The sequence below is a fragment of the Maylandia zebra genome, linkage group LG7 (assembly GCF_041146795.1).
Source record: "Maylandia zebra isolate NMK-2024a linkage group LG7, Mzebra_GT3a, whole genome shotgun sequence".
NCBI lineage: Eukaryota > Metazoa > Chordata > Actinopteri > Cichliformes > Cichlidae > Maylandia > Maylandia zebra.
Genome location: NC_135173.1, coordinates 44701782 through 44715457, shown reverse-complemented (window position 1 = coordinate 44715457; position 13676 = coordinate 44701782). Strand labels below are relative to the sequence as shown.

Here is a 13676-nt window from a genome sequence, read left to right as displayed (position 1 = left end):
TCTGCGCATGTTTACAAATACATTTAAGCTGCTTTCAAGAACAAAAGGTCCCATTTTATTGTGATACCTTAATGCTGTGACCGGTGATCACTTAAGTGGTTTCAGCATTCAGGATTCATACAAGCAGAAAAAAATCAGAACTCATCTGACCGATAAAACACTGGTTCCGTTTCCATGCATCAACTCGCGCAAGACAGAAAATGCACCATAATAATTACAGTATATTTACCCATCATCCCATTGCCTGATGCATTTTCGCTGTCCCATCCCTGTCTTCATAATGAATCGGTTACCACGGCTACTGTTGCTTAGCAACAGGCCAGTCAAATGCTCCTAATCCTGTGCTGTTGACAGTGAGCTGTGACTAGGGAAGGGAGGATGAGAAGGGAAAGGAGCGGGGGGGGGGGGGGTACAATAAACAGCAGCGCTGGAGAGAATAGATGAAGTTTCATGCATGTATTGTGTTCCTGTTCGAGTGTTTGTGTTATTATGAATATGTAGCGCAGGTTTATATGCAACGGCTGACGCCGAGCAACTGCAGTCAATTCTTTTTATCTGTGAGGGGAAAATGAAAAGCATAGATATGAGATTAGCGCTTGCTTAAGCTTGTGTTTGCCAAACATGAGCACAGACGCTGACTGTACTGTCAGCTCTACTTCTATTGTTTCATTTATTATTTCAGTAATCTCTCAAATGGGAATTCATTACCTGTCACATGAAAGGACGCTGGAAATCAACGAATAGGGTTTCACGTTTTCGAATGTGGACCTTTGTTGTGTGTGCCTTATCTTTCAAGCTACAGCAGAGATGATGTGTGAACGGGCCTGGATGTAAAACATTTTCCCTGATCGGTGACTTTGAACAGTAGTGGCTGTTTTTCAGAATCGCTCGGGCATTAAATGTGTTTCAGACAGAAATATTTCCAGCCCTGTGCTTCTTAACTGGCTAATGGGTTATCAAAGGCATTACCATCATGTTTCTTCGTATCAAATAATGGTGTTTTGGAAAAAGAGCTTTCCATTATATGACTAAGAATACAGAAGATATATATGACCCTTGTTATAGCGACATACAAGCCTAGTACCTGTCATGGCCTCTATATTTTTCTTAGAGTGCTTTGAACTTTGTCTTATTCACATCATTGTCATAATAAGGTGACAGACAAAAATATTAAACAAAATAGCCTAGATGAATTTGTTAAATTTGTTTAGCTCATGTTCAACTTTTTTTTTTAAAAGTGCTTCTGGTCATGTGTACAAATACATTGTGTTTATGTTTGTTTGCCTGTTCGTAACAGCTACACCCTGCAGTGTTGCTGCCCACAGTAACAACATTAGTAATTAAAAAGAGAGCGGAAATAGAAAGGGAGCGGTCTGAATAATGCAACTCTCAGGTGCAACAGGGAAAAAAAAGAAATATGTTGACAGAAAAAAAGCAACCTTGGCAGACAGATGCAGGGTGTCATTTCTTGTCAGGCAGTGACATGTAAATTTAACCTTAATGAGTAATGGAGAGATGGCTGCACACTTAAATGGCTTGTATTTGGGAAACAAAGCAATGACACAGTGATGAACTTCCTCATTAATACTTAAGCTTAATTAAAGCCCACACCGCTCTCTTGAGTACTCTGGCAGGAGGAGGTGAGGGGGAAGCAGGGTGTGTGTGCGTGCACATATGTGTGAGCATGTCTGCATCAGTGGGTGCTTGAAGCAAAGGAGGGGGTCTGCGTACTTTGGGGACCCCCCAACCCTGCTCTCCTTCCACCCCCCGTTAGGAAACACTTGCTGTAAAGTGATAGGTGGCCAGGTGAGGAGACTTGAGAGTCCCTTGGCTCAGCTGGCTGTCTCCTGCTATGCTCTCTTTACCATCTGGGCTCTTGTTTTGACACCCTGGAAAAAGGAGGAGTGAACTCAAACAGCCTGACAGGACCATATGCGGTATACAATGTTTAGGTCTCAGCACCCGGGATGCACACTTGTGAAGGAAGGAGAGCTTGTGATTCAATCTGATTAGGTAGCGACATGGGACTGGTAACAGAAAGGAAAACAGACAGACAATAAAAGAAAAAGGCACTTAAATGCTTAAGTGCAGAGCAGATTTGGCAAACACACTCTTATGCAATTTGTATTGAACACTAAAGCCAAAATTATTTCCTTCTTCCTGTTGTGTCTCATTTTGATTTTTTCAAGCAATTAGCTCATTTCTGGATGGGACAATAAGGCTTTAAAAAGACATTTAGACAGAGCTCGGTGAGTTGATCACCTTCTGTTACAACAGATTTTCTTTTTTACTTTTGAGGCTGCTTCCTTCAGTGGTGCATTTATTATTGGATACTCTGTCAAACTGTTGCATTGATAGCGAAAATGACTGCCAGGGAGCCATTTAATGATTCTCAAAGTTAATGGTTTAGTGCATACTTTGATTTTGAGTTTTTCTTTAGCTTTCTACTACACTATTTAAATTATGCTCAAAAAAGCATATATTATTCTGGCTTTACAGTTCACTCTTTACTTGAACAGTCTGTAAAGATTACAGCTTTCACCAGACTAGCTTGCTTTCATTTCATCTGGCTAACTATCACCACTCAATCCACTTTATCACAGTTATTTCTCAACCTAATTTTTTCAACATGCAGGGGTGCCTCCAGGATTTTTAAAGTGGGGTGGCACAAGCTGTGCCAATAACCAGTAAAAGGAGGGTCATTGGAAATTTTTTAATTTTAAACACAGGAAAGCAGAAATATGTGCACAGACCTGCTTCCTAAACATGGATTAGAAGATGTTGCTACCTCCATAATAAGACAGCAGCTGCACTGAATCACACACAAGCAAGGTAAAGGTAACATAATCTAGTTAGAAAAATCAAAATATGTTACATTTTACTGAGTGCTAGAAGAGTTAGACTGGTTGGCAACTACCTACCAAGCAGCGGTTGGGGGTTGCTGTCAGTGGCTGAAATTGAAATTGATTGCCAAAATCCCAGTTGTAAAGACTTAGAGACCAGTCTGGTAGAGACCCCTGGTAACGACCAATCACATGTTTTTCTGTTGCTGAGTGGACGGTGGAAGTTGCCTGCTGTTGCTAAGTGAAAATAGTTGCACTATAGCACTGCATCGACAACGTCCTTCAAATTGCTTTGGTCTCTAGAAGATTGTAGCCATTGCCCATTGGAAGATGTTTAGTTGTGTTCAAACAATAGCCAGCTATTTGCTAAGCGGTGGTGATACTGTGAAACTTTGCCCTCAAAGTAAAATTAGCATATTTTGAAATGTGATGGTTTCGTGGTTTAGGCACGGCATTTACTATGGTCTGTGTTTCCAATCTGTGTCGCACTTTTCAAAATTTCATTACTGCTCCATGGTTAGTTACAGAGTGTGCAAAAATTTGGCATCTTCCGTACAAGCTACGGGTGACTGCGGTAATCTACTAGCGATGAAAGCAATCACAAAGAGGTTTTTAGTAGATTTCACCAAACAACAGCCAGCAATCCACATACCCACTAGCAAACAGTCACGGAGTGCTCATTTTTCCCTAGCGACAGTGGTTGCCAGGTGGCACTCAACTGGTCTGTGTGACTGAGGCCTTAGATGACGACAGGCAATGGACCAAGCCACTGTAAAGTATTGTATTCAGGTATTGTTTCCCATTCAGGATTCAACTAGTAGCTTGATATACTATTATTTAACATTACATAATTATCTATTTACAGTGCCTTGATGAAGACAGTTGTTGTGCACGGCACCTCTGTTAATAAGGCTTAAAAGGTGGCTGCCGGTCAGGAAGAGGCAGAATGTACAAGGAACCAGGACTGAAACTTCGGACTGTTTGTATCACAAATTCATTTTCAGTTTCACAGTCAATACACCCCTGGTGGCATTTCTGCTCTTTCAGTGAACTGCAAAACAATTAGCATAATCAAGGGTACTGTAGTTAAAATGAATAATTACTGGATGTACAAAAAATAAAACTAGCTAAAGTATAAACAATATATAGAGGTTAATTAGGGGGTAAATATCAAGCCTGAGGAAACTTTGGTGAAAGTGTATGGAGATTGTGATGTATATGTGCGTGAGTGTGCTTTTATTGCTTAAAACTAGCACTGAAATGAATAAAATAATTATAAGAAAACATAAAAAGTGCACTAACACAGTTTGTGCATGTGAATGCGGTCTTCTTGGCACACATTAACAGCTTTAAATGCATTTTTTGGAGCAGTATCTAAGGGATACCTGCAATACAAGTTTCTCATAACTGCAGTCTTTTCATCATTATCCAAAAATAATGCACTTACACCACTGAATTATGAGGGTTTACTTTGAATCTGGCAGCGATTTCCTAATCCTGTGCTATTTCCCTCAGTATCTCTTTTTTTTTCATGCTGTGCAGATCTTGTGATTTGCTCAGAGCATCATGTTGTTTCTGTAACCTTTTAAACAGCAGCGTTTCATCTGACAACCTCCCAGTCACAAGCTACTGGCCACTCGCCACATGCCAGCAGATGCCATGAACAGATCAGCTTTCTCTTTCTTAGCTTTGCCTTATACAATCAACATCACATGAGCACAGCTGTAAGAAAGTGCATACATACTCATGTTCGCAGGCTTTTTGTTTTTTCTTAAGCACCCTAACCTGCATGTTTTTAAAGATTACTGCAACACGCTATCAAAAATGAGCTGCATAAAGTTTAAAAAAAACACATAACTGTGGTAGTCTCATTTCTCTCGCTAGTAGTCCTCTCTGCTCAACCCTTACTTTAAGTCATGGCTAACGGATTTGTCTGCAGGATACAGCAGGCATCAGCGATTTCCATCAGAGAGTTGTGAAATCTATTTTTTTATCTCACTTTAGAGAAAATGAATGTGACATCTAATGTGGTCCTACGGCTAAATGTGATAATTGACCCACTTTTTGAAAAGCTCCAATGTTATTTATCAAAGTTTAAGGCTGAAGGTGAACTTTGTCATCAAGCCACAACAGTTATAGCATGCTAGGAAAAAAAAGTTTTCAGCATCCAAATGAACCATAACGGAAAAGAGGTAGGCACTGAGAGGGAGAAATCAGTGTTGTTCTTATTATCCTTCTGTAAGCTTTCCTAAGTCTCAGCTGCACAGTGTTTCTGTTATGACAAACTATATAAGGCCATAGAAGTGTGTTCCACATGAGCCACTCACATTTTCTTATATGTGAGCTACTCTTTAGGGAATAAGTTAGTTTGTTTGACTAAAGACTTGAACACGTTTTCCCTGACTGATCATTTCACTGTGTAGGACTTGGATTAAGCAAGCAACGGAAGAAGAGATAATCAGCAGTTTTAGAGGAGAGCATAAGAGTTCAAACAAAGGTCTGCGGCTGTCTTAGTCTCAAGTCTGTGTTGACATAACAGAGAAGGCGTACCTTTGGCTAGTCTAGTAGATGTCTGTGACATGTGCTGGATGATTTCAGACTTAACATGTCCTCATTTACCTGAAATCTCGAGCTACCAGAATGAGTCCAGTTCGGTTAGTCTATGTTCTTAACTCTTCACAATGCGAAAATCTGGGCTGGTTTGAGTTGTTATTACAAACTAAATGCTACATTTTCTTTGTCATGAAGTCATTTTTCTCATGATCTAATTCCCCCCCCCCACTACTTTTCTTCCCTTTTCTCCTTCACACAGAGCCGTATGGCCGAGAGCTTGCGTCTGTTCGACTCCATCTGCAACAACAACTGGTTCACCAACACGTCGCTCATCCTCTTCCTCAACAAGAAGGACCTGTTGGCTGAGAAGATAAAACGCATTCCCCTGACAGTGTGCTTCCCCGATTACAAAGGTCAAAATACCTATGAGGAGGCAGCTGTCTATGTGCAACGGCAGTTCGAGGACCTCAACCGCAACAAGGAGACCAAGGAGATCTATTCGCACTTCACCTGTGCCACCGACACCAGCAACATCCAGTTCGTGTTTGATGCTGTCACGGACGTGATCATCCAGAACAATCTGAAATACATTGGGCTATGCTAGGACCTGACACGGGTGGGGTGGGGTGGTGGTAGGGGGTGAAAAGCGGGCTGCTGTTAGCCTGCCGCGAGGCTGGATAAACAAAGGCATGTTAGCCTGCCGGGCAGTTTATCTCTTTGAAGAGGGGGCAACAGAGGACTGGAAAGGAAATGAGTTAATAAGACAGTGAGGGATGGACAATACTGTAGATTCAAGTGTTTCAATGGAAACAACAGAGCTGAAGGTCCATGGTTGAGGTGGGATTTCTACCCTACATGTTTGCACTGAATATGAGTATGCAGAGACACCCAAACACATGCACACCAACACACATCCTTATAGTTTGCTCACACGTGCGATCTTCAGTCAGACACTGGTTTGACAAGGCAACACTGGAAAATTTTTAGAAAGCTGCCCCCAACTGCCTGTCAAACCTGAAACCTGAGTCAGTTAATGCTGCTTAATTGAAAATAATTTCTGCAGAATCAATGCTCTCTTTTGGCTTTTTACCCAAACAATAGTAAACGGCGAGGGCACCTGAGGAGACACAGATATAGAGACAGAGAGAGAGCCTGTATTTCTGGGGGAAAAAGAAGTCAGTAAACATGACGTCACAGGTTTTCTGCCGAAAAGAGGAAACTGCCACAGTCTAAAGTTGAAGTGAAACATGTTTTTTACGCACCATTTCTGTTCTTTCCTTATCAGCTGTCTGTTGTTGTTCTTTTCCTCTCTTTCTTTTATCTTTTTGCGCTTAAAAAAAAAGAAAAGAAAAAAAGAACATGTCTCTCAAACCAGCTTTTACAGCAGGTCCCTGACTTAAAACCAGGAGTATGTTACACTCGGAAGAGTCAAAAGTATTTTTCATTACCGTTTCCAGCAAGAGACAAAAAAAAAAAAAAAAAACAGTGCCAAGATCAGTTTGTAAATAAATCTGGATCCCATCCTTTATGTTACTTTTTTTTTTTTTTTGGTTTAGTTTTTATGGACGAAGACATTAAATCATGCATGATTTTGTTACTTTGGGATACTAATATATTTTCTTTGGGATTATGTTCCTCTTTTCCTAGGTTCTAAATAATATATTCCCAAAAATATATATTAAAGTCAAACACTGTGTACGATTGTACAGTTGTCAGAGAGGAATCTATTGAAAAGAGTTATATAAATATAATAATGATGATCAGAATTTTTATGGTGACAATGCTAACGGCGATGATGAATATACTGGTGATGAAGATAACCTCACTACAGAAGTTTGGGGGTGAAAGGGGAGACTGTAGAAGAACCTGAAAACAAAGAAGCAAACTTTCAAAGTTCAATCGTCCTTGCATTATCTAAATGGAAATTGTTAAACCAGTCAGTCAGTATGATGTGTAAATATACTGTAAGGTACACTCTTTGTTCAAACAACATGAAAAATAACGGTTGAGTTGGGATGCTGTGAGTGCGATAAAGAGAGAGTGAGAGACAGAGGAGGAAGATCCCACTCCACTCCTCCTCTTACCCTTTCTTTTTTTAGTTCAGAGAACAACTCAGCCAAGGGCTTGACTTTACAGGATGTCCACTTCAACAACAGACTAAAACGATGAAACAAACAAACAAAAAAAGACGTATAAAAGGACAATAACTATTAATAAAACAACTTATGCAAATTTTTATGGTGTAGTAAATGTGTTTTTGGGTGGTGATTGTGTCAACGGTGTTTTAAATGTGTTCGGGAGGGGAATGTTTATAGAGGACGGACTGCCGCAGGCCCTCCATATTCTTTCGTAATTATGCTGCATCGAGTGATTTTTTTGCAACTCGGAATAGAGCACCCTGTCTGAAACTTTGCTTCCATCTTCAGTGTCCAAACGATGACAAAAAAGTGTTTGTCCTCCTCGTACAATGTAGCCACTGGGCCAAGCAGAACTCGGACCTAAAGTATGCAATTAAATCACTGCAGAATGAACTTGGCCTACGTGTGATTGGGTGACGGTGCACAGCAGCACACAGACTTCATTCTAATTAGTGTATAAACTCCAGCATCACCAGGTGGGCTGATAGAGTCCACAAATACTTTTGGATTTTTGCACTTCTTAGTTTTTAGTCAAGTAGTCATTTCAAACTTCCCTACTCTAAAGGAAGAAGATATGCTTTTAAAAAAATACTTTCACTGTATTCAAACCTATAATAGGATGATATGACCCTGTGGCCATCCTAGTACGCTCAAGTGGAACAAACTTTTTCGTGTTTGATTTAGCATTCAGTATGTCACACAGGGGACCAAGCGTTAAATAAAACTACTATTTTGCCTTTTACATCCTCCTCCTTTCATCATGATCTACATCCATGTGTGGGAAATGTCTTCAGGTCATGGGGATATTGTTTTGTGGACTGATTGAACCAACAGTGGGAATCTGTTTGAGGGATGAACATAAATAAAATTCATTTCTGAGAAGGCTGAAATTGTGCCTTATGACTGTCATGTGGTTGGAGTTGGTGCCAACTTTGAAAACTGAGAGAGAAGTCGCTGCAAAAAAAAAAAAGGTCAAAGTCCTGCATTTCTTTCATTAATTTGTTTATTAATTCAAATGAGACTGGAGTTTAAATAATTTATTTGTGTATTTATTTATTTTCCAAATAAAATTTGAAGTACAAACTGGTCGGCCTTATGCTGTCAGAGGGTAGCACTAAGCAGCTCATTGAGACACTGACAGAGGCTTTTAAAGAAAAATAACACAAAAAGTAGCAGTAAAATGTTTCAACACACTCAACAAACCTTTGGTGATGTGTACAGATCTGGGTTTTGTGGTCTAATAACTCTTAAGAAATTCGCTAGAAATGATCGCAGTTTAGCTTGCCAAAACTCATGACAGCTTAAAATTTCATTTTCTAAATACAGTAAAAATAAAAATGCACTCTTGTTGGCCAATCCCAGTAGTTTTAACAATTTTTGAAATACTCACAGCAGTCCATCTGGAAACCAGCAATGTTCAAATTAATATAAATCACCTTTCATCCTCATTCGATGCTCAATTTGACCTCCAGCAGGTCGTCTCGTCTACGTTTCTAAATGCATTGAGTTCAGAGTGATAGACCAAGAGTTTGTCACTGAATGCTTTGGTAAGTATGAAAATAATGTGAATCACATGCTGCCTTTGTAGCCAGAACAAAGTCCGATTTTGGACTGACCTGTCAGACAGCAGCCTCTATGATCAAAATAGCTGGCATATTTCATCCCTGCAGAAGAAACTGGAAGAAATGCTCAGGACTTCACCAATACATGTGACATGATAATTTTTTCAGTACATTGTGTATATACATTGTAAAAAGATGCAAAAATAATTATTCCCCAAGAAAATTAACAAAGAGTGATCTAGAGTAACAAAAATTAGGATGGTAACAGGGGTAAAATAAAGATGATGGAAGGTTCCCTAACTTTTCAATGGTCAGTGTTCCCAACATTTTGAGATATTTAAAAAAAAGAATATAAAATCTTGTGATCTGCTATATTTTAAACTTACCAAAATGAAAAAAATCTATCAGAATATTACAAGAAACTTTGTCACCTAGTAGTCTGTATGGGTCAGTGCGTTCTCATATGAATTCAGAGGTCAGGGTCAGGTTTTTGCTGTTTTACGTGATGGAAATACAGTACATGGAAACAGATTGATGGGCCTATAAAACAATTACCAGCTTATAACAAAACCTCTGACTGTTTTTACTTTTAGATTGTGAAGCATTGCCCAAAAATCTAAGACTTAAACGGGGGCCAGAAACCTCCGGTTTGTCATCAGTATTGGGACATACAATAAATAATAAGGAAAAAGGACTGAAGCATTTCTAAAAATAAGAAGTAGTTCAAAAAACAACCACAGGCACAGAAAGAGACATTTTTGGCCATATGATGACAGCTCCGAAACAATAAATATCTGTAATTCCTGGCATGCTCCAGCCCTGTCTATTTGTAGGCCTCCTGAATCATTCAGACATTTTTCAAAGAAAGAGAAGGAAAACAAAGCCTTTCCCACTAACTGGTCTTGTCTGTTTCCATGTTGTTGACCAGAACCAGACCTCTATAAGTACACTTCCTCACGCCATTCCCACTAGGTATGTCTTGTGATTCTGTGTTTCCGCTTGTCCTCAGCTCAACTCTTTTAACTTACTTCAGCTGACTTTTCCCTGTGTCTCCGCACTGACCTCCACATTTATTCTTGCACTCTATTTCCCTCAGGGCGCTCTCTCCCTCTTTCCCTCTAAGCTTTCCTATCTGCTCCCACCTGCTTCTTGGCTGTAAACAGCCTTGTGAATCAAATGGACAAACCTCAAGCAGCTGTAGGAAAATTCCACAGGTCTGGCTTTCTTGGAAGAGTATTAGTATTTCATCTCTGTCTTTCTTTGCCTGTATCTGGTGGCAAATCTGCCATTTACCACTTTAAATCCAGTCGATCCTCTCATCTCATCTCAGCACTGCTCAGCTTACTCCTCCCTCCTCTGTTTGCTTTGTAAAAAGAATGATGACAGCCAAGCCTCATCCTTCAAACTAACCTTTGGACACTGTCTCCTCCTCTGACCCCTGTAACACAAGCTTAACGCCCTAAATGAAGTTCTGAAAAACAGACTTAACTTCTGTCCTCTTGAAACGACCTCCTGCTTGCTGTCCCGGACCACTGCTGCTGATCTGCACTACTTCCTAATGAGTATTATCAACCGTCCCTGACATCTGGCTGTGAACCATCTGCCTTTGAGTCAGCTCTCTGAGCTAAAGTTACCCTCACAAAACATCTTCTGGACCCTGTGACATCAACTGTCAAAAACAATAAGTTATTGCCAAATATTAAGTCATTTTTAAAATTTTAGCAATGCCATTTTACTGGATTTTAATGGGTGGATAATGCATACTTATCAGTGTATGGGTAGAGAGGTGAGCTCAATTTAAAAGCAAGATTTACATTCTGTTACATCATTTTGTGAAAGCCCAATAAAAGCTCAATCATAAATTACAGAGTAATAAATTTAGAACTTACATTTATTTATTTTTCCGGAAAATGAACGAGCAAGTGTGCAGGTCCTCTTCTTTGACGATCTACAGCACAATTCCAGGATCACTATAACTGCAAATATCCAGTAAGCAGCTACAATGCATGCTTATCATTTAGTAATTTATGAGCATGCTTTGTTTTATTAAATTATGCTAACAAGAAACAACATGTGGTTGATTGCATTGGCGTTAGTTATGCAAGCATTAGTCAAGAACTAGAACACAATTATGATAATTACAGTAATATAATAATATCTGATGATGGTAGATGTTAAAAACATAAATAAATCCAGAATTCAAAAAGTTTCTGCAATGCATCATGGTGGAGGCGCAACTTTGTGTGCTGAGATTTAGGCTAAAAAACAAAACTCAAAGGATTACGAACTCAGCGGGCCGATATCATCAACCAGTATCAGCTGTCTATAAATGCTGATATTAATCTATCAGTATCGATATTTATTTATCGATATCATTCTATTAATGATAAGGGAAAAATGAAGAGATGATTGAAGAGATGATTGAAGAGATCACCATTCAGATGTTACGAGTGTGAGTTTGCATAGCTTGTCCACCAGAGGGCACTATGCAACTGCCCTGTTTGTAACAACCAGCTGATCCAAGCTGCGTGAACAAGTAAATAAATATCTACGCAAAATCAGTTTACATTTTGTGTCTGAAAGAAAACAAATATTCCTGATAAATTGATTATTAAATGTGCAAATATCAATCTGAAAAAACGTACATCAAGTTGGATGATTATGCACCATCAATATCTATAAAGAAAAACTTGTAATTCTAATCTTTCTAATAGTGGTTCAAATGTTTCTATCATAAGAAAAACAATGTCCACCACAACAAGTCTTTATTATACTGGTATGAGAGGCAAAAGCAGAACTCTCTGTACTGAAAACAGGCCTTAACAGGTCTGAAGTGGTGGGGAAGGCCTTGGTCAAGTCCATATCACAGTGCCTGTGGGCATCAGATAAAGTATGCCAACATTCCTCTGCTGAAGCAGAGGGTATAAAATAATATTTCACTCAGCTGCAGTTTGGCTGTGATTGCACAACGCCAGGCAATATAGACTGAATCACAAAAAAGGCTGAGGGTTAGGGCCCAGTCCTACTAGTCTTAAATTTGAAGCTTAAATCCATTCCGGTAAATGGTTTCCATATTTAACTTTGTACCAAGCCTTTAGTTATGTTCACAGTATGGGCAATAAAGTTACAAAATTGCCAAACACTGGCAGCTACGTTGTCACTGAGTTGCAGTTAAACTGTTGCGCAAAATGCAGGATTGCATTTGTGAACTTTCACTTCCTATTCAGTTAATGTTGCAACAGTAAATCACCAAAACACTTGTTTCACAGGGTTCCTCAGTCTCAGTGACTGAACGAGCAAAAACCTCTGACAAAAAACAAACAAAACAAAAAAAAGTCTGACAGTAAATTCACCACCACCAATCCAATGAAACCACAAAACTAACACCAGCACCGCCAACCCACAGCAACCCTCGTCGGCTTCCTGCTTCCAATGCGTGTCCCTGCAGCAGTGCCAACTGATGAGGTGTCAGAAATTGTCAGACTGACAGATATAGAGACAGTCACACTAACACAAGGCCAGCAGGAACTGATCAGTGAAATAGTGATGCACAGTAGCTGCTTTGCCATTTGTCTTATTCTGCAATGAATCACTTCCTCCTTTTTTTACTATTTTGGTTCCAGGAAAGCACATACAGGACGAAGTAGCTCCTGTGTTTAGCTTTGGTCAAGTGTGATAGTCTAATGCTGTTAGCCAGTTAAAAATACTTTTTTCCGTCTTTTGTGTGCGTGTGTCTGTGTGTGTGTGTGTGTCTGTGTGTGTGTGTGTGGGGGGGGGGATTTGTCTGCCAAACTCTATGAAAAGCTCTTCTCCGCACTGTGCTTTTATGAACTGCACGCTCTTTATTACTGTAACACTTCTCCAGCTCTGTGGAGAGACAACACTCTGTCTGTTCACATTTTCTATGCTGGCCTCGGTTAATTGCCATAATGTGCTCCTAGTCTGTTGCAATTACTTTTCCCCCCTAAAACATTTAAATGCTTGGGTGTGGGCAAAATGGCCTGCAGGCATTATTAAGGTGTCAGAAAACATACTAACGCCACAATCATTTGCTGTACTGTTGACAAACTTATTTTTGACTGGGAGGTTCTGTTTATGAATGAACAGTATGTCTGTTATGCATTGACCTTGTGACCTTGATTTGTTGATTGCTCTGCACTAAATAATTTTCATCGTTAGTTGAAAATTGACATCTGTCTATTATTGCAATATAGCCTGTATATAAAAGATAACCACTATAACATCATGCCTTGGTCAATGAAGTCCTGTCTTTCAACTGTAACTTGGTGTTATGCAACTTAACAGTGGTGGATCTGACAGTAGGACCCTTATGCCAGTCCTTTATCTTCCATTTTGAATCTAATGAAGGCTACAATTATGTTGTGTTAAATAAAACATGAAATTAGCAATTGAGACTATAAACACAGTAAACTGGGCAGTTTCCCCACAGATCTCAAAACAGCTTCTTTTTGCAACCAGAGGAGTTACTCTAAAGAAATCAGACTGGCTTTCGATTGGCCAACTTATCTGTGCGATTAGGGTTACATCGCCACCTGCTGCTTCGGCATGCTGTGGACATT

General features: G+C 39.6%; 1 protein-coding gene across 1 annotated transcript in view; it reads left to right on the top strand.

Annotated features, from left to right (window-relative positions):
• Positions 1-8276, top strand: part of gnaz (guanine nucleotide binding protein (G protein), alpha z polypeptide) — a 36757-nt gene extending 28481 nt beyond the window's left edge. The window contains exon 3 of the mRNA XM_004538197.5: positions 5656-8276. Within this exon, the coding sequence (XP_004538254.1) occupies positions 5656-6000 (345 nt within the window). The 3' untranslated portion in view covers positions 6001-8276. The remainder of the gene's footprint in view (positions 1-5655) is intronic.
• The last annotated feature ends 5400 nt before the right edge of the window (positions 8277-13676 follow it).